Raw genomic sequence first — 23,933 nt, 5'->3', positions numbered from 1 at the left:
TCTGTTTCTTACAGCTCTACCCCGGCACTTGGAAGCCTGAGCTGGTCTAGCCATGGGGAGGCCCTGACTCATTTCATCAAGCTGTCAGGGAGGCAGTGGAGCTAAGAGGACTCTGCTGCCTGGGGCAAGTTCAAGTCAACATTCGATTTCCGTCCTCCCCCCGGCCCCCGCCTTTCGCTTGGACACTTTCTGTGCTCTGGATCTAAACTTCTCCCCGAGCTGCAGCAGCTCACAGCTTCTTGCCAGGAGGAAGGACTTGTGGGACCTTATAAAGGACACAGTGGCAAAATTGCTGCAATAAATCAGTGGCCCTCTGACACTTGGCGGTAGCTTAATGTTTTGGCACTTTCTTTCCTGTGTATGCCTCAAGTCCCATTAGCAAGCTTTTCTGTCAGTCTGGCTCATGATAAAACTCTCTCTTCCTATCATCTTAAGCAAGCCCCTGCAGACATGAATCTGATGCCAGACTTAATAGGAAACAACACCCTCCCCTGCACACACAAGCGCGCATCCGTACCACTGCCGCTGCTCCCGGGAAGTCAGCTCACAGGGCATGGGGAAGTGAGGGCTCTGAAAAACAGGCTTGATTTTACTCCTTCCTTTAAAAGAAACATTAAAAAGCCGGGATTTAAGCTTACTACTTCCCCAAGTCTTGCTATTAAAAGAAAATTCAGTAATTAAATATGACTGGAAATAATAAGATAGCGGTAACATGGCTGTGGAGTGGGTGTGCAGGCTGTATAGGTGTCTTCACTGTTCAGATATTCTGTGCAAGTTTCTACATACATATTCTACCCTGCCAGCTTTCATTGTAATGTTCTAGGGAGTATATTTAATATTTTTGCCTCCTCTCCTCTCAGCCTTGCACTTCCCCAGACAGTTCTAGTTGCAGGTAGACTGGTTAGATTACATGTCCCTCCAGGCTGGGATCTGTTTCTTCACGTGGCTAGCTTATATGTCTATCACTCTCTGCTTAATCATAGTATAAATAATATCTATAGGTATATGTGTTTATGTGGAGAGGAAAAAAACAAGCCTTTCTCTCAGCTGTCTGAGCAAGAACCTGTAACTCCTGTGCCCTACAGCATCTGGCACAACTGGGCCCACAGCCTTGGGACTGTGTAGTCACAACCTTAATCATAAACCCCTGGGTTTGGGTGAAGTAGGAGATAACCATTTTTGTGTGGATAAGCTGAGGTAGCTTCTCAGAAGCTTGGAGGAAGTGGCTCCATTTGAAATAACCATATTTCTCTACATCCATCATTGACATAACATCCAGGTATTGCCAGTCTTGTTGGAGACTTGGGTGGTTTTGTTTTCATTTCTTGAAGCTCTTATTCCTGGCATGAGACAGTTTACATGACTATGTGATGTCAGTTAATCAATGCAGTGTTTTTATTATGTCAAGAAAAACTGAATGACGTAGTAGTTAAAACATTGGGGGTAAGAAAAGAGTCAAAGGACATTCTCCTGATTCCTACACTCACCAGAAAATGAGAATCATAGGACAGTTTTAATATAATATAGCTTGTAAGGAGCTCGATGCCAGTCTAAAGGTAAGAGAAGGTCCTTTGCCAAATACACTGTTGTCTGTTTTACAGTAGCCATAAATTCATCTTTGTCCCCCCTTGAGGTGGTTTGTAGAAGGAGGTCACGGAATGCATCACAGCTCCTTGCCTGGTTGGAAAACCATGATGGAAAGGGGTCTTGTAAAGAGAGATTTCACCCCAGGCATCAAAAAAATGAGAAGGCCCAGTCTACACACATGGATGCTCCTTCTGTGATTCCTGAGTTTTGTGTTGTCCTGCTGAGCCTCACCTCATGGGAGGCTTCCTTCTGACTGGAATCTGTCACTGCAAGAAATTGTTTCCAAAAAGCTGCACAATTAGGGCTCAACTTTGCAAACATTCTTGGTGGAATTGAGATGCAATTGGCACAACCCAGTGAATAATCCCTTTAGGAGCCTTTATGAACCCTGTACAATGGCTGTTTACAGTCCTGCTTATAGACCAGGAGTGTTAACAGGACTTTAGAAAAATCAGGTAATTGAAGCTTTTGTCTTTCAATGAGCCCCCGTTGCTTTCAACAGTTGCCATTCTCCACATTTTCTTAAACTTTTTTTGTTTTGACAAGGGCTTTTGTCCCTCAACAACAGCAGCGTGGGAGGTGAGCCTGGCCGGGTGGTGGCCTCAGCCTTCGCAGCATGGCCTCCTCCTCCTCCTCCTCACACGGGATAAGTTGGCTTTTAAGCCACAGAAAATCCTCTGTGGCCAAACCAAAGTTTCTCCCGTGACCGCGTCATCCATTCCAGCATCCCAGCGACACAGTCCCTGCCTCGTGTCTGTGCTGGGGGGTGAGGAGGAGGCTGGAGCAGAGGCTGAAGCTTTCCCACAAAACTGAAGCAGCCCTTCGAAACTGGGGGTTTTCAACAAGCACACCCTGGCCAAGGGGAGGGACGGGGTCAGCAGCGGTTCTGCTTTTCGCAGCTCTGGCTGCGCCTGTTTGGTTTTGCTGCCGTCAGTTTTTCTGTGCTGCTGCTCCTTCAGCAGCCTCTGGGTTCCTGTTTCTTGATGCAAGTGTTCCCACACTTGCCTGTTCCTTTTACATAAAACAAAGTAAACCTGTGGGAATTCTGCAGCTTGGGGCCTTTTCCACCAAAGGTGGTTGTATTTTCTTCAGGAGTCGGTGGGAGGTTAGCATAGGTTGGTAGCCATGAGTCTCAAGTTTTTATTTTCTTGTATGTTAAGCAGAAGTCCAAATTTTATAAATATCAATGTGTTAAATCCTCTCCATGATCTGTCATCCCATAGGCCAGTTTGGAACATCCTCACATGGATTAAGATCAGTATTTTGGTGGTTTAAAGCCAGGTAGGAACCAATACAAGGGACAGTTTGTGAGTGTGAGTGATCCTACGTGGCTGCAGAGGGGGCAGAGGATTTGCTTTCACAAGGCAGACAAGAAATTAGGCAACTCACTGCCACAAATGCAGTTTTTAAACCGCTCATCTTGTAGTCACAGCTTCACAGAAGGCTCTGTGTCCACATGGAGCCACATTGACGTATGGGTCTGCATCCACAGCCCTGCTGCCTTCTGCAATTTCAAGTCTGATGCAATCATGATTAAAGTAAGGAAGATGTAAGCTAAAATGAAACAAAATTCTTTGCTGTCTTTTCCATTTTAAAAGCAATTAATTATGAAGTCTTTATAGATCCTGAATGGGGAAAAATGTATCCTCAGAGAGCAGATGTTTGCTTCGTTCATATGTCTGTTTATAAAATCTAGCATGTGGATTTGATGGTTCACTGGCTTTTTGCAACTTTCACTTATCTACATGAGACAAAGTTGCATATTGGTACAAAGCAAAATTAGGCAGCTAAATAAAGCAGTTCTGCACCTTTTAGTAATGTAAGCTCTGTAAGAGGTCTTTATACTCATTATAGGTATACAAATTTTGGAAGTCAAATCTGTTTTCAACAAGAAAAACCCTCTTGTCTCTTTTTTTAACATCATAATGCAGTAAAAATTAGGAAGATATGTTCTGTTACAAAACCAGAGAAGACTAAAATACTACCTTGTATTTGAATAATAATGGTTACTAAAGTTCAAAAAAATTGTTTACATCTCAAATATTTTTAAGCTAAATTTGGTAATGTTTACAGTATTGAGGTTTTTTTAAACCAGGACTCATAGGCAAAAGTATCTGAGATTTAGTGATAATTTTGAATGCTTTCTAGTCAATGGATTTCAAAGTTTAATTTATTTGGTTATTTTATTAATCCAGTGTATAATTTTTAAGCCCTGTTGGAATTAAAATTTGTGTTGATCTTGTCTAAGCATACAATTTGAAGAGACCCATGGCTGAGTGTGCTGGCTTATCTTTATGCTATTCTTGCAATAGGTGTAATTCTACTGTAACATGCTTTAGTCTGAACAGTGAATCACAGAGTCAAATATTCTGCCTCTAAAATACAAGTGTTCATGTGAATGAGGACCAGGATTAAATTGGTAACTTAGGATGTTTTCGTGTAGACAGGCTTTAAAGGGTAAAATAACGAGGTCTTTGTGACCCACTCCATTATGCCAATAATTTGGGGGAATGCACAGTCCCTGTAGCATTAGGGCTTGATTTGAGCTCCCCCTGGGTGGAGGTGAAAGGCTTCCCTCCACTCAGCCAGTGTTTCTCAGGAGCATGTAAATAATGAGAAGTGGACTGCTGTGCTGCATTCTCCCCCAGCCCCAGCTGGGTTTTGATGAATGTGCTGCTCTGTCAGCGTGAATTATCGCTGTCTTGGGCAAGCACAAATGCAGCAGGTACTGGGGCAGCCTTTGCCCAGCAAACCTGTTCCAGCAGGTCTCAGTGAGATGGACAATTAGTCCCATTCCAGGCCCAGAGCAGACACTTCTAATTGTCTGTGGTTGCATGACACAGGTTTGGGGAAGTCAGCAGATGGCTGCTCGTGGTGATTTATCAGGATTGATTTTACTTTTGGTTTGTGAAAAAAAACATAAATTGTGTTTCATATAATAATTTTCATAAAGGTCAGTGACAGAATAAAAGTCACAAAAAGGCACAAATGGCTTATGGCAAGGTATTTACTAAAGACATGACTATCTGATGTTCTTGCCTACTACAAAGCAATTGGCTGGGACTTTGTGCAATTTGCTGGTATTAACTCTGGTTTTTCCCATAGAGCTTGCCCACCCACAGCTCCTGGCCCCTGCAAGGCAGTGTCTTATTACTTCTTCCATTTTTCTTCAGGTTCTTTCTTTTTCAGAATGGTTACACATACAATTAGAACTGTGCACATTCTGCTAAACAGTCAGATTTCTCTGTGAAAAACAGGCTGTGGATCACGTGAGACAGTATAAAATGGTTTCATTTTGGAAGAAAAAGAGTTCTGCTTAGTCAAGACCATAGAAAAACAGATTCCTTAAACCAAGCATTTTCACTGCAGTAAAATGGGAATAAGGTGTCAGTTGGGAAGCTGAGCACTCTTCACTGCAGAATCACTGTGGGAGATTCCTCCAATATAGTGGAGCTGTTTGTGTGCTCGGTGTGTTTCAGATAATTTAAAAATAAAAGGTTCCTCAAGTATTTAAGGTCAGTCATTCCATGTGCCAAATAGAAGAAGAAGAGATTAAATATTCTCTCATAAATAAGCAGAAAATTAAGAATGTAACAGCTGAAATTTCTGCTGTGTGACTTGAGGATAAAAGGATGTGACAGGAAAGATCCCTCTTCCCCAGTCCAGGAGGAAATCTGGACAAAATGACCAAACGGATCTATTCCTTCTTTTACATTCATGACACTGAATCATATGCTTTCTCATGGCCCATTTCCACATTTGGAGGTTGTCACTGCTGGCTTGCAGAGTCCTCTCTTGTTGACCCAGTGAGCTCTATAGGATGCTGCCAGTTACAGAAACCCACCAGGCCATCCCCATCAGCAGTTGGCTGAAGGAGAAAATTCCCATTGGGCACCAAGGCTACAGAACACACTGACCACTTCTGTCAGCATAACAGACACCAAGAGATTTACTGCTGTTCCCAGCTGTAAATCTTTCTGAGCTCCAGCCAGCAAGATGTACATGTCCTGAAATGTTCAGTGCCCAAGTTATCTCTCCATCATTTGTGCTGTGAAAATAGAGTATTTCATTTTCAGAGCCTGAAAGAGATTGCACTCCAAAACTCTTTAAGTAAACACTTCCCTCTGGGATCATGATCTCATTCAAACTAAAAAATGTACCCAAATTTATGATGTATTTTAATTACTATTCGTGGTACCACTCATTAAATTGGAAATTGATTGCCTGTTTCACAGTTTCCTTGTTAGATGACAAAGTGCTTATCAAGGTGAAGCAATGCAAAACTGTTACTATATATTTGGGATGATAAAAAAGCATGGTTTTTGTTGTGGTACTCATGTTACAGTGGTTGTTATAATGTATCACTGATTGTCTTTTTTATTTAAAGTTTGCTTTCCCCCATCCAAGTAAGAGTACACCTTAAATCTGTGTAAGAGAGAATCTGGCTTTGTCTGGTTTATGCTAGCAATGTACAAGGCATTACTGCAGACATCAGAACTGTGTTTCATTGAGCTGTGAACATCATAAACAGCTATCCTAAAGATTTAAGAGGATGATGCAAAAGATCCCCGTACATAAAGGTGTTTCTCAAAATCTTTTTTTTCTCTCTCTAATCCACAGTGTGACAGCGAGAGCGATATTGACGATAAGGTAAGACTGAATTTTCTTATTTTATATGCTTGGAAATTCCCTGATAGTCAAAATAAGAATGAATTTGAAAATAACATTTTCCTTCAGTCTTCATGTCAAATTTAAAAATATCTACAACTGAATGAGAAAACGTCAGATCAGCTACTCTGTGATCTTCACTAGCTTCTATTTACAGGAAAGAGAGTTCTGTTAACATAATAGTCTTTATTGATTATTATGTGAGCATTTTGTGAGACCTGAGTTGTAACGTTAGTGCTGTTTCATTGGAGGTTTCCTCTGATAACTTGTCAGGAGCCAATATTTTATATACAGTAACCTTTGAAGATGTCAGTTTTGTAATCAGTTAGAAGATGGGACCTGCCCTCCCAAGGCAGTGTGGTAACTGTCAAGGAGTGTTTTGTCATGTTGCATGCATATTTATCACAGAGCAATGATTTTTCTGACCTTCTTTTGAATACAGAGGTTGGTCATTGAAAGGTTGTAGTTTATGTATGGGGATTTCTTGTTCACCTCTGCAAGGAAAACAGACAAGTCCCACTGTGTAGCACCAGTGGCACCATGCTTTTAAACAAATATATAAAAGACTTGAGTATTCCTTGCCAGCTTCTGGCAGATCAAACCTGTCAGTCTCAGGTCAGCTCTTCATCAAACCTTTATTATATTTTGGCTGTATAGTCTCTTGCATTCATTGATGAGAAGCTGTGGCACAGAGTTCTCTCCTGGATCAGCATTACCCAAGTAAAGGCTGACTTCAGATAGCCCTGTGTCCTCAGCAGCACACCCAGCTGCATCAGAGGTTACCATGAGTTCAAGAGACTGCTCTGAAAGCCTTTTGTTAGTATTGTTAGAGCTTTAGAAACATCAGGGTTTCTTCAACTTCTTCTTTTAAAAATCCCATCAGATACTAAATATTCTTGGAGTATGGCAAAAGCTGTGTTTTGAGACGGTGGCTTGATTGAAGAGGAACATGTAAATTGTGTGTTGAATGAAAGATACTGTACATATTTTATTTTATATTCTTCTAAATTTATATGAGTATATATGTGTAAAGTCACTCACTGAAAGTACCCCTCTCCCCAAGTTCTCTTTCTTACAAGGTTACACAGCAGCAGAGCTGACAGCAGGGGTGGTGAGGGTGAAATATTATTCCCTAAAAGCTTAGATACCATGGGGTTAAAACGTTTCTCTGACTGCCCAATCAAAGGAAGTAAAAGCAATCACTTAGAAAACTGTTTAAAGATCTGCCAGTCAAACCTGAGATGAAGTTGTAAGTGACATGTAGTTTTATTATACAGCTATGCTATTAATGATTATCTAAATTACACTGGTAGACCCAGCTAGCGGCATTACATCTGAGACTGACGTTTGTTAGATTAGGTTTGACTTCACCTTGTAGAGAAGAAATTGAAATCTGAACAACATTGATTAGCTTTCAGAATGTGGGATCTGAGGTTACCTTCAGAGGAAGCTGCATTGTGTTTGGCTGGTAACTTGATGTCCTTTACAACAAATGAAAGGCTATTATAGTGTTCCTTACCATTAATATGACATTTCTTTACATTTCTTTAACTGTAATTTGACTTTCTAGGCTCACCTATTTCCCAGCTACCTTCTCCTTAAGGTGACTCTGCCTTAATAATAACATTTCTTCATAAGGAGAGCAGCACAAGATTATCATCTTTCTATCTCTTGCCTGATCTGCAGAGACGTAAAACATGACACAGTCCTGTTACATAGGTCTCTGGAATTAAGTGGGGTTGCTTTTCTTGTCATCAAAGATGTGGGCACATGCACACAAACTCTCAGGGTTGAAGATGCTTCAAGCCTTTCATGGGGACAGTGTAAGCGCAGCGTTGCCTTCCAGCTGGGGAGCACAGGGGCAGCCTGACTCGCTCCATTGATACCTGACATTCTGCACTCCCCTGGAAACTCATCCAGTGTTTCTCTAAAACTTAACCTGACTGATGCAACAAAGAGCTGTAAAAATTCTGCTGTGACTGTCCTGAGGGACTACACTCATTTTCCTCCTCCCTGTGATGGCAAAATGTATCTCCTGCCAATGCTCCCAGGCTATTGCAGGCAGGTGGAGGATTCAGCACAGTGCCTAGCCCAGCACCAGCCTTCCCAAATTACGGGATGGGTCGGCTTCTTTCCCCACTGCTACAAAGCAATGCTGCTCTGCTGCCTGGTCAGCAAGAACCAGCGTTTTCAAGGTACACCTACATATGCTGGCACTAAGGAAGGGCAGGGCAGGAATTACTGATGTACTTTTGATTTGCATAACATTTTTTGTTAGTCATAAACAGCGGGCCAGTGTTGTCTGCATAAAACTCACGAGGAAAGCAGACAAAAAAAATTTGTGTTCAAGTACAAACTGAGTCAGCAATGAGGTAGAAGCAAAACTGAAATTTTCCACCTCCTACTTCTCTCTCTGTACCATGCTAGTAATTATCCACTATTTATTTAGTTCATAGGTGTATGGGCTATTGAGCTGCTAATGTTTTCAAACATAGATGTTAGAGTAAAATTAAGGTTTTACCTTCCCTGCATTGTAAAATATTAACACCTTCCTGATGGTTTGGTTTTTTACCTTGTGTGGGGCTCCAGGGGAGAAAAGCAATTGAGCATAGTTAGTCACACGTACAGTGTATCAGAGAGAGGAGCCATTACTTTAGTGCAAGGTACAGTCTCACAGCAGACCGTGAGTGTTTCCAAACATTGCGCTGCTGTTTTTAATAACTGGAGAAGAGGAGCTCAAAGCAGGGGACTTGTCAATCCCATCTACTTTCTGAGAACTGTCCCTGGCCAAGTATAGCCTTTCACTTCTGCATCACTGCTGAAATCTCAGAGGAAGTAAATGGGATGGTACTTTCTCACACCTATCATTCTGTCTCCATGTGCTTCTCACAGAACTGTTTGAGATACCCAAACTAATAAAGTGAGCTGTCCAGCCATTTAACCAAGCGAGAAACTTAGCAAATCATGCGTTCCCCGCGATGGAAATGCAAATCCTGTTTCCTTTACTCTGTGTTCAGTGAAGGGCATTGGTTTGGGCTCTGCAGCTGTAGGGAGGGTTGCAGTGTTGCTGGCTGAAGCTGTGGAAATGATACTGTTCTTTTTGAGAGGGAGGAGGGACAGAAAGGGAGTCAGTCTGATACTTGTATTACACTGTCTCTTCTCTGTGTGCTAGCTGAGATGTGAAGCTCACGGTCCATAAACATTGTTACTGAAAATATATACTTCCTTTAATAGCAACAACAGCATTAACAGATAGCAATTACCCTTCATTTTCAGGAACTATAAAGTCTCCATTAATTCAAGATTTATGTAGTTATAGCATTTAGCACAGGAATAACACCACAGAGAATTGGTTTATACACATGTAATGAGAGAGCTTATGGCATACTTTAGTGAACATTAACATAATAGAGTAATATAAACCATCAACAGTTCCACTTATTGTCTCTTACCTGCTTTAGCATCACTGTGAAAAGTGGCTAGCAGCTTGGTAATGTGCTCTGTTAAATGGTGTTCTGCAGAAAGCCAAAAGTCAACTTGTGTAAAACAAGGGAATGAGTAATCTCTGCTCGTTACTCCAAAATGTTGCTCTCATTTTTTTAATAACAGTGTTCAAGATTGCATTAAAAAAAGGCGGCTGTTTCTTTCTTTAAAAGTAATTCAGTGTTCATGTTCTTTCAGTCTTGGACTTCTGTCTGCTCTGTGTGAAATTGTGGGTTGTCAGCTTAATTACATGGCCCCGCCATGTAAGTGAGCTCTCCAAATCAGGGGTTAGATATCAAGCATTCTTCATTTAATGTGATGCTAAGTAAAATGTGCAAAAACTGGAACTGTATTTCTAAGTTTAGTCAGTATTTACTGTATATTCATTCTGTAGTTTGTATTTTAGCTATAGCAAACAACCCCTGAAGCAGGCAAAGTTAAATCCAAGGTGGAGACAAAAACTTTTGAAATAATTTTTTCTCATGACTTTCTGCAGCAGCCCATTGAGTTCCTTAGGCTGTGCTTGTGGCAAAGTGAATCAGCCTTGCCATGCTGTAGTTTGCTAATCCCAGCGTCCCAGGAGGTGCCTGGAAGTCGGCAGCAGCACGAGAGCAGGTGCAGTTTAGCTGTGATAGATGGCAGGGGAGCAGCACTGTGGTGCTGTGATCCCTCTACCTGGGGCTGGGTTCCCATCCTGCTACGTGCTGCAGAAACACAGAACATCTCATGGGTCATGGATGAGAGGAGAGAGAAGGCACCCAGGTGAGTGGGGGGACACTGTCAGCAGCAGCATTGTTTCAGCATGCCGGCAGCCTCGTTGTTGTCCAGTTTTGATTTCCTAGGTATTAATCTAAAGGTGGTATTTGTAGGTATTAATGTTTTAGGAGGCATTTGAGAGGGAAAGTCAAGTAGCTTTATGGCAGTGAATGGGAAGTTGCTCTCCGTAGCAAAAGGCACAGTGGTAAGTAGTGAGGAGGTGCTTATTTGAAAGTTTACCAAGGGAGTGATTGAATCAGACCAGTCGGAGATGGAAGCTTGCAGCAATGCTGAATGTCAGTGTTGGGAAGAAGAAGTAAGCTGTGAAAGAGTCAAAACACAAAGAGTGATAGTTTGCCATTCAGGAGTCAGAAGCTGTGTAGGAAGCAAAGCCACAGACTAGGAAAATTATCTTGCAGCAACTTTTCCGTGGCACAAGGACACAGTTACATCTGCTGTCACCAAAGGAAAGACAAAATGGTAAATGAAGGGTGAGGTAGCTTGACCAAGAATGTAGTTGTGTGGATAAACAGAGGATGCTCATTATGTTAACAAGGATATACAGGACTTAAAATATAGGTTGAATATTTTGGTGTCAGGAGTATCATGAGTCAGAGTGCTGAGAACTGTGGGCTTGAGTGAGAGAGGGAGGTGATAAGAGTAGAAGCAATGAGAAGAATAAACTGTATGGAAGATCTGGTGGATGAAATTATCACTGTTGTTTCAGCTGTGTTGACCTTGAAAGGGTATCCACAAGTCCACAGGAAAAATCACAGCTCAGGCAGCAGGAGAAAGAGATGCAATAATGAAGAGAGGCTGAGGAGTTGCTAGTTCCTGCTAGTTCTTAGCAGGAATGGTCACTCTGTGTGTGTATGTTTGTGTCTAAGATTACCCAGCAATAAGAAAAGCCCCCTCCAGCGCTATTGCTGGAGGCTTCTCTTCCTCTGCTTTTTACATTTTATCTGGCAATGGAAAAGGTGGGTTCCATCTGATTTGTTTTTGTGAGGCTGGAAGTTTAGTTCCCAATTAAGATAATCTGTATTTGCTATTTTTGAAGCCTACCCATCCCAAGGTCCCCAAACTGGTTTTGTCCATCATTCAATTGTCCTTTTTTCTGAGAAATTAAACTTGGTACTTTCCTAGAAATTGAGATTCATACTGGTTGCAGCAGAAGGGAAAGATCAGACATGGAGTTGAACTGAGGGCTTTCACATGGCAGTATTTGCACTTCTGTTAGCATTACACTTCAGTCTATGACAGTTTTCAGCTGTGGCTTATAGTGAGAAATCTCCATTTGCCAGTTACTTCCCAGCTGGGTTCTCAGACAGAACTGAAGTGGTTTTTACCATAGCTCTGGCTTATGGACAGCAGTGCTGAATGTCCTTGTGGAAGTGTGTGGCTGGGCTCTGCTGCAGGCCTGGCATCCTGCAGTAGTGTTGCATATATGCATGTGCATGCACATACATGCACAGAATCAGTGCTTCTGCTGAGGTTTATTTCTCACAGACAGAAAACCCAGTGTGAAAACTAATGAGAAAGCTCTCTCCCATATAGTAATAACTGGGTAAAGACTGTTAGTTCTCCTAATGGAATAAAGCCTCTCTTTTACAGACAATCTGCATGTTGTTATTAAAAACAGATCTGCTTTTTAAACAATATCAAAATATTGAATTTAAAATAACCTTGTAGCCCTTGAAAGATTTGGGTGCTATAAACAGGCAAATGTAATCTTGTTGCCAGTGCAGGAAGACAAAAATTCACCACTCAGTGAATTTGTTTTATTTCATCATTCTCCAAGAATAGATTTACCAGAAAAATAGCATCCTCTAAGCCCACTGCATACCCAGTTCACTCTGTTGCTTTTTGGAAAATGCCATATGGGGGAGAGGCTTGGCATGCCCTGGGTTTCCATCGATCCACCCACCGTGTGCATGGAGCAGACACAAAGGTTCCCACTGAGACTTGGGGCAGTTGAGTTAAGCCCTGCAAGTCCTTCCAGAGGGAGAGGAGCATTCCAAGTTGTGCTTCTTAACTACAGCTCTGGTAAATATTATTAGTAATAATAGCCCTTCTTGACCTTTATATTTAAATAAAGCAAGAATGCAGTTAAAAAAATGAAGCAGAGTCAAAGCTTCAGCACCAATGTGCTCCCCTCCTACTGAGATTTTGTGTTTTTTTCTTATCCAGACAAAAACTCCAATTTTAAGTACATTAGTCTGTATATAACAAGCTGAGTCATCAGTCCGTGGTGCTCGTATTCATTCTTGAAAATGTAGAAAAGAGTTTTCAGAGCAAACAATGAGAAGAGCCTTCTAGTTTGCTGAAAAAAAATCCATCATTAATTCACATAAAAGGCTTGAAGAGATCTTATGTAGAGCTCTTGGGCACAGCAGGATAATACCAGTTCTGTTGCTAGCAGTCAGCATGTCCCTGGCTCCCTGCTTTCTCCATTGTTTAACATCTCCCTGTTCCAGTTCCCCATCCAGAAGCGTTTTCTTATCTTGCCACGGACCTTGTGAAGAAATTTTTAAGATGTGAGGCAACAGAGAAGAGAGCAGTTGTGTACAGCTGTCTGCCCACATCAAGAAAAACCATTATAACATTATAAAGTAGTCTGAGTCCAAAGGGCTACCTGTGCAATGGCAGGAGCTCCTTGGAAGGTGATCAGATAGAACATAACAGAGTAGGCAGGTGATAGGAATTGGCAATTGAGTTAAGCAATTCAATTAATTAAATCGAATTATATAATTAACCGTAAAGATGCCAAGGAGATGAGAATTCTGGTGGATGCATGCTCCAATAGCCACAATTGCAGGCTCTCATTTGGCTTGCAGAGCATTTCATTCCTGTATTCCAAAATCATTTGCCAGGTTAAGTAATACAGAAGGGCACAGTGTGCAGCATTGTGTCCCCTGGGCAGGAATAAAGGATACAGCTCACGAGGGCTCTGTTCCTGCCCTGGCTGCACCTGGAGTGGGAAAATGAACCTTCCTCTGTCCTGCCCACCCTTGATGCTCAAAGCACAGTATCTGCAAACAAGATACTTTTCCCTCATCACAAAATTCAAGTTAGAATGTCGCTTCTGATTCTGTATTAGTCATTATTAGTTTCTCTGTGTGTACTGTAAAGATTGTGTAATTCCAGTTAATACTTCATACTTTTTAACGTTTCCTAATGGTCTTTAATACTGAGTTCTACCCAGCTGCATTTTTCTTGAGAAGGGAAATGTTCTCCTTAGCAAATGGCTTACATTTGGTTTTGTAGTCTTAGAAAGCTTCACTCGATTCCTGGTATGGGTGTTGGTCTTCCAAAGTTTCTGCATTTTCATGAGTTTGCTCTAATTTTGTTTGATACCTGTATGATTGTCTGAGGAATGTACAGTCAGTCAAAGCTGTGCATAAGTTCAAAACACAGCAGTGGCTTGAATGAAGCTTTTATGAACTCTTGTCTACTTAAGGTGAACTCTGCAGCTTTTGCTCTGAGGCACACGGTGCAGCACAGCTCCTATCATCTCTGTGTCTGGAGTGTCAGAAGCATCAGCAAGTCTGGATTACACCCACTGATGCCCAGTTTCCCACTCTTGGATGGTCAGATTGAAGTATCTCACATAACGGGCTCAGTTTCCAAGGTTTCCAAGCCTTTCCTTGGCCTTTGCCACACCTGTGTCAAAATTAGTTGGAGAGCTTTGCCTAAATCTTTGGCAGCAGCTGACTTAATTTGTGGTTTACTACTCCTGACAGTTTATTGGGGAAGCAAAGCGTGCCTTCATCTCCAATAATAAACAGCCCACCCGCCGACACTTTGACAGACTTAATGGTTTTTTTATACAAAAATGGACAGACTTAATGTTTCAACTGTAGCGATCATCTGTCCTGATCTCCTTAATGAAATTAGATTAAGTGCACCTGGGAAAATGCTGAGACGGCACATTGCCTTCATCACCTTCCTTAATTTAAAACCAATTTGCGGGGAAAATATCCTCTGAAGCTGAGGGAGGCAGAGAGAAGGGGGAGGGAAGGGGATTTTAAAATCTATCTGGATAGCTACTGGCAGTTTTAATTCCTTTCCCTGCTGGCAATGTGAAATATTAACAGCCATAAGAACTGAGAGTTTAAAGACTTACTAACCTTTTTGCCTTTCTTAGGGGAAACAGAAACAAAAAAATATCTTTACCGTCAAGATCACATATAGGAACAAAGTCCAGGATATGCTGGGGCTCAGACTTGGGGCTGGGCAGGGAACAGAGAAATGGCTGAAATATGAAAGTGTCTTCTTCCAAGAGCTAGACCATGTTTTCCTAAAATATACTGTAACCTCGAGGTGTTGGTGGTGCTCACTGTCTGCCTTTACCTTGATAATGATTTAGTTCTGCCGAAAAACAGTAATTTGCCCACATAGCTGTGAAATCAGCTGCAGTATGTGCAATATAATGTGACCTGGAAACGACTGCAAATGTTCCTTTGGCTCATTCTGAGAACAAGAAACATGTCTTTTTAATTAAAAATAAAACGTTGCAAAGAATAACAATAACTTTTCTTTTTCTCCATGAAGGATGATTCCTGTTCTTTCACTGACTCCACTGATTGGAAACACGCTAACATTTAGCTCAAGGTCCTCCAGTGCTGAGGTGGTCAGAGAGCACAGTAGTCTGTGATAGGCTGGAAAGTCTCTTTATAGCAGAATTTTAAATGCTTACAGCCTTTGTTATTTGGACTGTTATGGTCCAAGCTCAGCAATGATTTATCCATCTCCTGTCTCCAATTTCAGTATTGCAGGAAGAGGAAAATTCGCACTAAAGATGGGCATTTTCTGCTGCTTGGAAATGGTTTTCTCTATTTGCTTAGAATTGGTTTTGTTCTTGGTGAAATCTTTCACAGCCCAGGTTGGGCAGAGATGTCCACCTCATGTCTGGCTGATCTCAGGATCACTGTGAGCCCACACCAAAAAGGGAAGCCCCATCTAACCCAGGGCTCTAGAAAAGTCTGGTAACAGGCTGGGGTTTTGTTGAGGTAATTGATGCACAGTCACTCCTGTTCCTCCAGCTGCTGCTGATCATCCCTCAGGACCTCAGTCATGGTGACCTGTGAAGAAAAAGTCATTCAGAACAACCGTGTTGAAAGTCTCAGATAAATTATATTAATTAGTGAAGGTGGGGCCCCATTTTCAGAAGTGCTCCTCACCATAATCAAAGTCAGCAGTGTCCATGGATGCTCCGTGCATCCCAAAATCTGTTCAGCCATCTTCATCCACTTGACTGGTCTATCAGTGGGACTCCTTATGTAAGTAGGAGTTTGTATGAGTAGCCCAATTGCTGTCAATGAATAATTTAAATGATTTAAGCCTCAGACGTGCTTCTTAATAATGAGGGAAATCAGCCCCATATGTCCTTGTCCATAAATACTAGAATATGGGGACAAGTCACTTTTAAATGGGATTCATTTATTTTTAAATGGAATCATGATAAGTGTTTTAAAGGTAATCAAGCATGTGTCGCTATCCTGACTATTATAAATATAAAAGAATATTAGCCTAAAATTGAAGTGGATCCCATTCATATATAAACTCAATTAAGGTATCATGCAAGTATAAAAGCACACAGTAACCTTTGGTAACCAAAAAAGATTTTAAGGTGTCTGTTCTTTTTATTAATTGCCACAAAGGTGACTTAACATGTGTTATACATGTCATTATATATTATGGACACTCAGATCCCAGTTACTGAGTGACTGCAGCCATTTTCACCCCTTTAAATTTGTAGATAACCTCACCCTGCCTGTAGAAGGTGAAGTCCAAGGAAGTAAGATTTTTTTTTTGCATGTGATTATTGAGCTTGTTCCCATAAAACAACATATATCCTACCAGAAAGTTCTCCTTCCTATCCTTGTGTTTTTAGTCTCCCTTTTTTTTTTGGTGAAATATAAGTTTATTGTCGTTTTCCTATCTCTCAGTTTTTGTCTGACAGCGTCAGTGGCCCCTCCCCTGCTGTGCCTGTGCTGCTGGCCCTGGGCTGTGAGATGCCAATCTCTTGCTGGTGGTTTCTCCACGAGACAGGCTGCCTTCAAGGACCAATCTGTGGCTCTTCCCCACAAAACCTAATGAATGTTGTATATATAGGATGGTATGCAGTTAGCGATTGTTTGTATTGCTGGTGAGTCTTACATTTTAGGATCCATAAGACAGAGAATCCATATTGAGACATAGGGAAGGAGAGAAGTATGCCTGCCAGTTATTTTTAGTAGCACTATAAAGTCAATTAGAAATAAAGCAGATGTGTGCTAGAAGTTAATTCATATTAAGAACAGCACTACACTAGCTACCACTTTCATCTGGAGGCAGGTGCAAGTCTGTGCTACTTGCTTGTAATGTGATCTAGTGCAACAAAAAAAAAAAGGATCTTTTTAAGCCACCTTATTAGTTTCTACAGTTCTTAGTCTGTATGATCACTGGTGTTGAATTGATTTGTCAGTGCTGCCAGTTTGCATTGCCATGGATGTAAAGGAGGTAGGAGGAAGGACAGTTCTTGCCTGGACAATCATAGTTTCCAGCTACAATTCTTCACTGTTCAGTTGGTGAATATATTTGGTACAGTAGCAGTGCTGGAAAATATTTCAAACAGGCCTGTAAGACCCAGTGATCATTAAATCCATTCTGTCTTATAATTTCAAACTTTCTTCTCCCTCCCTACCCTGGCTCCCTTTTGCCTTTCCTCTGCCTTGTGGTCCTTTCAAGTTGATGTTCTCCAAACACAAAAAGGATTGAATGGAGGTAGGAAAGGTGATGTTGTTACCTCTCAGTGTTACTCTTCTTCCCTCCATTCGGCAGAATAACTGAGCAATGCCAATGATGTACCTAAGTCTCCTCTGCATCAGTGTAAATACTTGAAGTGGAGTGAGAAGTGGATTAAGCCTGTGCCCTGGTGCCCTGCTAGGACCCGATCTCGGTTTTCACTCCCCCACAAACACACAAGCCCAGGGGCGCTGGGATGGTGTTTGGAGTCGGGGCTGTGGCAGCACAAGAGCCATTTCTTGTGGCTGAGTGCTGAAACTCGCTGTTCTCTGACCTTCAGTTGTGGCTGTGTCTCAGGCTTGTACCTTAGGCAAAATTCCCATTCATCGTGCCATTGTAAAGAGCAAACATTGGGGGGGGCAAAATAACTCTGCGGCGAGGACTGGATAATGTAGTTCAAGCCCATGGCCTAATTCCTCTGATGATGTTGTTTAAAACATTATTTTCTCATTACCCTTTGTGAGCTGAGCTTCAGAGCTCTCCATTAAAAATAACAGCAGTGACTTGAATTAATTGGTTAGAAAACATTTCTTCTCTCAGCCGTGTTCCACAACAAAACCTGAGGAAGCCAAGAAAAATGCTGGCCCAGATTTGGAAGAAGTTTTGTTTAGAGGCCTGCAGTCTCCACGTTGCTCTGCAGACAAACACACACATCCCTGGGTCTGTTGTAGCTGGGTTTACAGGAAAATAAGCCAGGCCGGCTGCAGGGCTCAAAAACAGTTGCTTGCCAGATTCTGATTTATTTGACAGCCTCCATAATAAAGTAACTATTTGTCTAACTCTTCCTGATTAGTCTGAAGAGGTTCTGCCAATCTGAAAAGGATCGACTAGTCAGGAAACCACTGGTATTTTGGCTTTTTTTTTTTTTTTTGTCTTTAAAGGCTGTGATATTATTTGTAATAATTTCTCCTTTATTAAGTTTGGCATTTCAAAATTATTCACTGCTGCAATGTGAACATTTTCCACATCAACAATAAGTCTATTACGGAGAAATTTACAAAAACAAAATGACTTCATATTGCTTGCAGATGTATTCGGTAAAAGTAATTGTTTTTCACTAGATTTTAATGTTTCTAGGCCTTTGTAAACATAATGCCTAAATACTTTTATTCAATAAACGAGACCCATTCAGTAATTGCTTGCACATTTGAAGTCCAGTAAATAAGGAGCAGATTTCGACCAAAATCTGTGTATCATTTAAGCTGCTTAGGTCACAGCCCTAGGGCAGAAAAGAACTGGTGAGAAACTTGTGTTTTCAGAAGTGGAGAACTGTGACTTCAGAAACCAAGACAAATAAGCCCCATTTCTCTTTAATTAGTGGATTCCTGCTTTCTTTATTCTTCGTTCAGTGAGGCTGGGAATTCAAAGGAGGCTGGAGATGTTAAGCGTTCTGTTCTCTGGACTTCCTTTATAGTCTAGGGATACCAAAGTCCTTGAGGCTCCATTGGAAATCCCATCACACAAATCCATATTTCTTTCCTTGAATGCATTGTTTTCAGGTTGGAAGCACCATTGTGCATAGACAGAGAACATACAGACATGTGGAATGGAAATTGTGGCTGGTGTCACTAACTGTGTGCCTTGGTTTTATGTGTATTAGGTTTAGTATGTACTAGTTTTTAAAAGCCAGAAGTATGGGAGACCTCATTGAAGCTAGGAGAACCTCTAGGAAGCATCTTGTTGTCTTCAATTTGGGCAAAATGTCAAAACTTAAAAAAGGCAGTGCATGAATAACTGGATATTGCTTGTCATGCAAGAAAAATCACTTACAGAGCAAAGTAGAATCCAGAAATAAAATTGAAATAAAAACAAACAAATACCACATGTATTGTAGTTTTTGTGTGAGACATGTTTGGTGGAGTCCTTAAATCAAACAGCTTACAGACTGCATTGATGAGCTCTCACCGTGCCTGAGGAAAGTAATACCCAGTGAAGTATTTTCTATGGTGGTTTGTTTTCCTCTACAGATATTTTACAAGGCATGAGGACCTTTTAATGGAATCAAGGAGGGGAAAGGTCTAAAAGACAATGTGTAGTTGTTCTTTGGACCTTGTTACCTTCTGTTCTCCAGACACTGTATTCCCATAGGTGAATCTTTGGCCTGTTCAAAGGCAGCAATAAAATCCTGTTTCATTTAAGTATGACCAAGATTTCAGCTAGTATCAGCAAGAATGCACCTCACTGTCCCTTAGGCCATCATGTTCTTTTAACATGGGTGCACAGGTAAGCAGTGGCAAAGCTGGCTTTTCTCTGGATGAAGGTGTGTGCAGGAATGGGCAGTCATCTCTTATGACACTGGGGATGTGGGGTACAGCAGGTCACACTGACCCCGTTCCAGGTGACAAGTCATGAAAAAGCAGACTTTTTGAGTAAAACTGGTATCAGTATTTGAGTAAAACTGTATCAGCCCTTAACCTTCTGCTCGTGTGTATGACAAGGTGTTTCCCTGCCATCGCAGGTCATTCCAAGCCAGCTCGCTGCATGTCTGATTCTCTCTCCTTTCCCCCCTCCTATCCAAAGAACAACAACCCTAAAACCTCATAAAGCTTTGCAGCTGTTTTCACACATAATTAAATTGTCCTGGGTAATCCTTGCCGGTGGCCTTTGGTACAGTGGTGGGGGAATCGCATTGAAGGTACCGCCATGATTTGATTACTGGGATTCCTGGCCACATCAGCTGCTCCACGAAGGCCTCTGTGATGTTTCCAGGCCTCAGTAAAGCTTCACACAGGGAAGAGACATTCCCTGTTCCTCATAGCAGCCGCCTCTGCCTGCATAGGGTGGAGGAGACACAGAGCAGGGAGAGGAGCTTTAGACTCTGTACCTGTGGCTTGGATGTTGCTTGTGAATCTTCTCTGTCAGACCTCTGAACAGGCTGCTGTGATCTGTTCCATGTAGAATTTCCCTTAGGGGTTTTAGATTTATCATTTTCACTTGGCCAGAGGTGTGTACCTGCTCTTCCACCTGCACTTCTTCCTCTCTTGTGCCTCTAACTTGGTTCTTGTGCCTCTGACTTGGTTCTTGCTTTATCAGATATTTAATGTTAAAGAATAGTGTGAAAAACATTGAATCAAAGGAAATAAGGGGTGATTTGAAGTGACCCTTCAGCATCAATAACTGTGGTTTTCTTCTGGAGTTTGCAGAGGCTGTAGCATTTTTCAGGGCAGGAATGAGCTGGAAAATATTCTCTCCTTCAGAAAAGCCAGGAAAATCAGTATAACAAACAGGGACATACCAAAGCCTTTTTCTCTCACTGGGTAGTCTCTCTGGGGAATTATATATTTTTGTATATGTATGGCCATGATACATTCTCTTTATTATGTCTCTCAGCACACAGCACCACTGCTGAAAGTACTTCCATTCATTTGTTATCTAATCTCTGTCATCAGAGGTCAATGGATACAGCCCAAGGTCCTCCCTTGGCTTATTTCCAAGCAAAAGCCCTGCATCCCTTGAAAAAGCCTGTTTCAAATGGAGTATAAACAGGGACTTGCCTCACACACACTGGCCAGGAATCCAGGTTCTTCAGTGGTACTTTCCTGGGTCACGATAGTCACTCGTGCAGCTTTGTCACTGATTCCAGAGGTGTCTGTTGGTGATGCTGGATGTGACCTGTGTGTTGTATCAATGCTCCCAGGAGCTCTGGCCAAGGACCATATCCTCACTAGGTCACAAAAAGGCTGTCCCCACTACAGGCAGCTCATGTAGCAGGGAGAAGGCAGGAGGGAGTGTGCACAGGCTCTAAAGAGGTCCCTTATATCAGCAACAAGGTGAGGAGTGGCTCTGTCACACCTGGAAGGCCCAAGTGCTGTGTGTGGCATTCCATTAAGGTACATTTTGAGAAGAATAAGGAGGCAGGTCTGTAGGTGTCAGTGGGAAACTCCTCCCAAGGGAGGCTGGAAGAAGGCATGGTCCAAGAGGTGGGTGCAGGAGACTGGTCTCAACCTGCTCCCACTGTGGTTGGGTGTGGAGGTGCTCTCCAGAGAACTGGAGAACGATGAGAGGAGATGCAAAGGAGGTGCAATGTTTTGTGCAGTAGCTGTGTTTTGTAACTACCTTTGTAATTAGAGGAACAGAAGCTTGTGTCCTAAGGAAAACACCCAGGTTGATAGGCTATCCTATCCTGCAGTCTGACTAGACATTTATGCATGAAGGAAGGTCACATCATAGTAATTGGATTACTTAATAAATAGCTGGATGTGAGCCTGTTACAGATGGGGAAGGCTTGCAGGGCACTCCCACTTCTTTAATTGCTGCTTTAGCCTGCTGGTAGGAATTGGGAGGTGTTGGGAAATGACACAATAGCAGTTTCAGGAGCATTGCTCATGAATCACTGTCTGAGTACATCCTCTACTCTAGTCTGTGTCATGCAGCAAGGGGGTTTTATGACTATTTTGTTTGTTCCTATGATTTATTCCTAGCTTTCTTCTGAAGCTGCCAAGGCAAGGTAAAAGATGCTTGTCTCTCAGTGTGTTCTTGTAAGTCTAAAGTTCAGGGTTATTTTCTAAAGGCAAAATGAGCATGGAAAATCTTGTCCAATCTCTGCAGAATTTTTTTCCTTGAAACAGCATTTGTCTCTGTCATGTGCAGCTGACTTCATTCGCTGCTTGAAGCTTCTCACTGGTAAGCTTTACTGTCATCCTGGATACACAAATTATCCTTGTTTATTTTGGAATAGCTTTGGAGACATGTTCTCTTCATTCTGCTCAAAGTCACAGAACACAGAGGCCTATTCCACCCTTCTGTAAACAGGATGAGAAGGAAAGCCAGATGTCAAGGTTATCCTACAATTTATACCATGAAGCCCTGCTTTCACATGCTTACAATCTGCCCAGACTTTGTCATTGTGAATTTCCTTATTGAGAGTCTTCTTCAGACTGAATTATTTGGGTGAATTTCAGCTGAAACATTTCAGCAGAGTGGTATCTTCAACTTAGTTCTCCTTGCTGCCAGCACGGATCTGGAGCAGCGAATATGGTAGATGGCAAAAGAACATCCGTTTACACTTACAGCTTTTCCTGCTGGCATCCAGCAGTGTGGAAGAAGATGACAGGTGCTGCAGGGTGGAGGTGTGGGCCTGATGTGGTGTTGGGGAACCAGAGCCTGTGAAGGGATTGCTGAGGAAATGTGGGAGCCAGATTTTGAAAACAAAACACTACCAAAGCATGTGTGCAAAGGGGAGCTAAACTAAGATCGCATGGACAGCCCAAAGTACTTTTTCCCCAGATTTTTTGAAATGCTTTGCTTTGCATCTTTAAACATTTGCTTTTTTCATGCCTGGTTTTATGGCAGTTGAAATAAGTGAGGCTATATAAAAAGCAGTATTACATTTTGCATGAGCCAAAGAGCCATCCTAAAGTGAGAAGCAAGAAAGTGTTTCTCAAATGCCTGTGTATGTTGTTGGGTGCAAACAGATGTTCTGTATGTGAAACTTGGATAGGAACACAAGTTTAGCAAAGCCTTCTCTCATCTTTTGCTGTTGCTTTTAGGGATGTATCAGCTTTCCAGAGATCAGGTTCTGCAGATGGTACAAACCATTGTTTTTTCTTAACAAGGTTTGCCAAGCTTGTCCCTGATTGTAAACCTTTATTTCCTGTAATTTAAACAAATGGTGCATTTCAGTATTTCTGCTAGCTGACTAGATGGAGGCCTGGTTCATCTATACTGCTGCTTTTCCCAAAGCTACTGCATAGCCCATAATGCTGTATGCAGTTCTCAGCTTTATTCTGAATACTTCCACAATCTCTTTCATGCCAACCTGAGTCTGAAAGAGCATTTGGGTAAGTTTACAAACCATCAATGTTTGAGTGGATTGGCAAAAAGCAAGGCAATTGTTTCTAGAACTGACACTGCTTTCCAGAAGAGCAGGCATGTTTGAGATGATCTCTGGCTTTGTGTCCATATCAGGTTACTCAGAAAAATTAATGGAAGTCAACTAAAATAATAAAGCCAAAAGCCAAGTGAAAGCATGTCCATGTGGACAACGCCTTTTGTGGCATTTCATTACTGAACTGATCTGTAAGGGTCTGAAGTTGTTTTGAGTTGTGTAACTATTTTAACTAATCTGCTTTGTCTTTGAACCTTCGCTTGCCTTCCTTTACCATACATGTATTTTGGGTATCATAACACTGGTCTGATGCTCAGAAAGTTCTGAGCATTGCCTCTAGTTAACATTCATTCTTCCTTCTAACCTGTCTTACTTGCTGCTTGATGACCCATTAGGCAGCTGTTTTTAATGAGCAAGTTAACTACTAGTTGCAGTGCCATGATTAAAAAAAACCCCAAACTAAACAAAACACTTAGCTTCTGAAAGTGTGGGTTAAGTTATTCACAATACTTTTTGTAAACTTCTTAAGAATAGTGAATTTTTGTAGCTGGTGGCCTCCTTATCTTGTCCTGCAGTGTCTTTGGTAAACAGGGAGAAAGAAGACAATGTTTGCTTCTGTTTGAAAAACCCCAAATTGGGCAAATTATTGTCTAGAACAGAGATTTCATCAGATGCTTGTCGTCAGCTGGAGAGATTTGCACAGGCCTCAGACACCTGCATAAGAAGAGCTGCAAAACCTGTTGATGGAATGAATGACATGCAGGGACTCTACCAAAACTCTCCTTAGATTTCAGCATAAGTGAAAACAAATGTTCTGCTGTAAATA

General features: G+C 41.7%; 1 protein-coding gene across 27 annotated transcripts in view; it reads left to right on the top strand.

The window, feature by feature from the left end:
• The window catches only part of FBRSL1 (fibrosin like 1), a 503,076-nt gene that overhangs the window by 325,699 nt on the left and 153,444 nt on the right, over positions 1–23,933 (top strand). For all 27 annotated transcript variants that reach the window (XM_031506234.3, XM_085592726.1, XM_077787189.2 and 24 more), the window contains one exon: positions 6,208–6,237. In XM_031506234.3, the coding sequence (XP_031362094.1) occupies positions 6,208–6,237 (30 nt within the window). The remainder of the gene's footprint in view (positions 1–6,207; positions 6,238–23,933) is intronic.

The sequence above is a fragment of the Lonchura striata genome, chromosome 15 (assembly GCF_050655825.1).
Source record: "Lonchura striata isolate lonStrDom1 chromosome 15, ASM5065582v1, whole genome shotgun sequence".
In the NCBI taxonomy this organism is placed as follows: Eukaryota; Metazoa; Chordata; class Aves; order Passeriformes; family Estrildidae; genus Lonchura; species Lonchura striata.
Note: the sequence above shows the minus strand (reverse complement) of the source record. Positions and strands in the feature narration are given on the sequence as shown.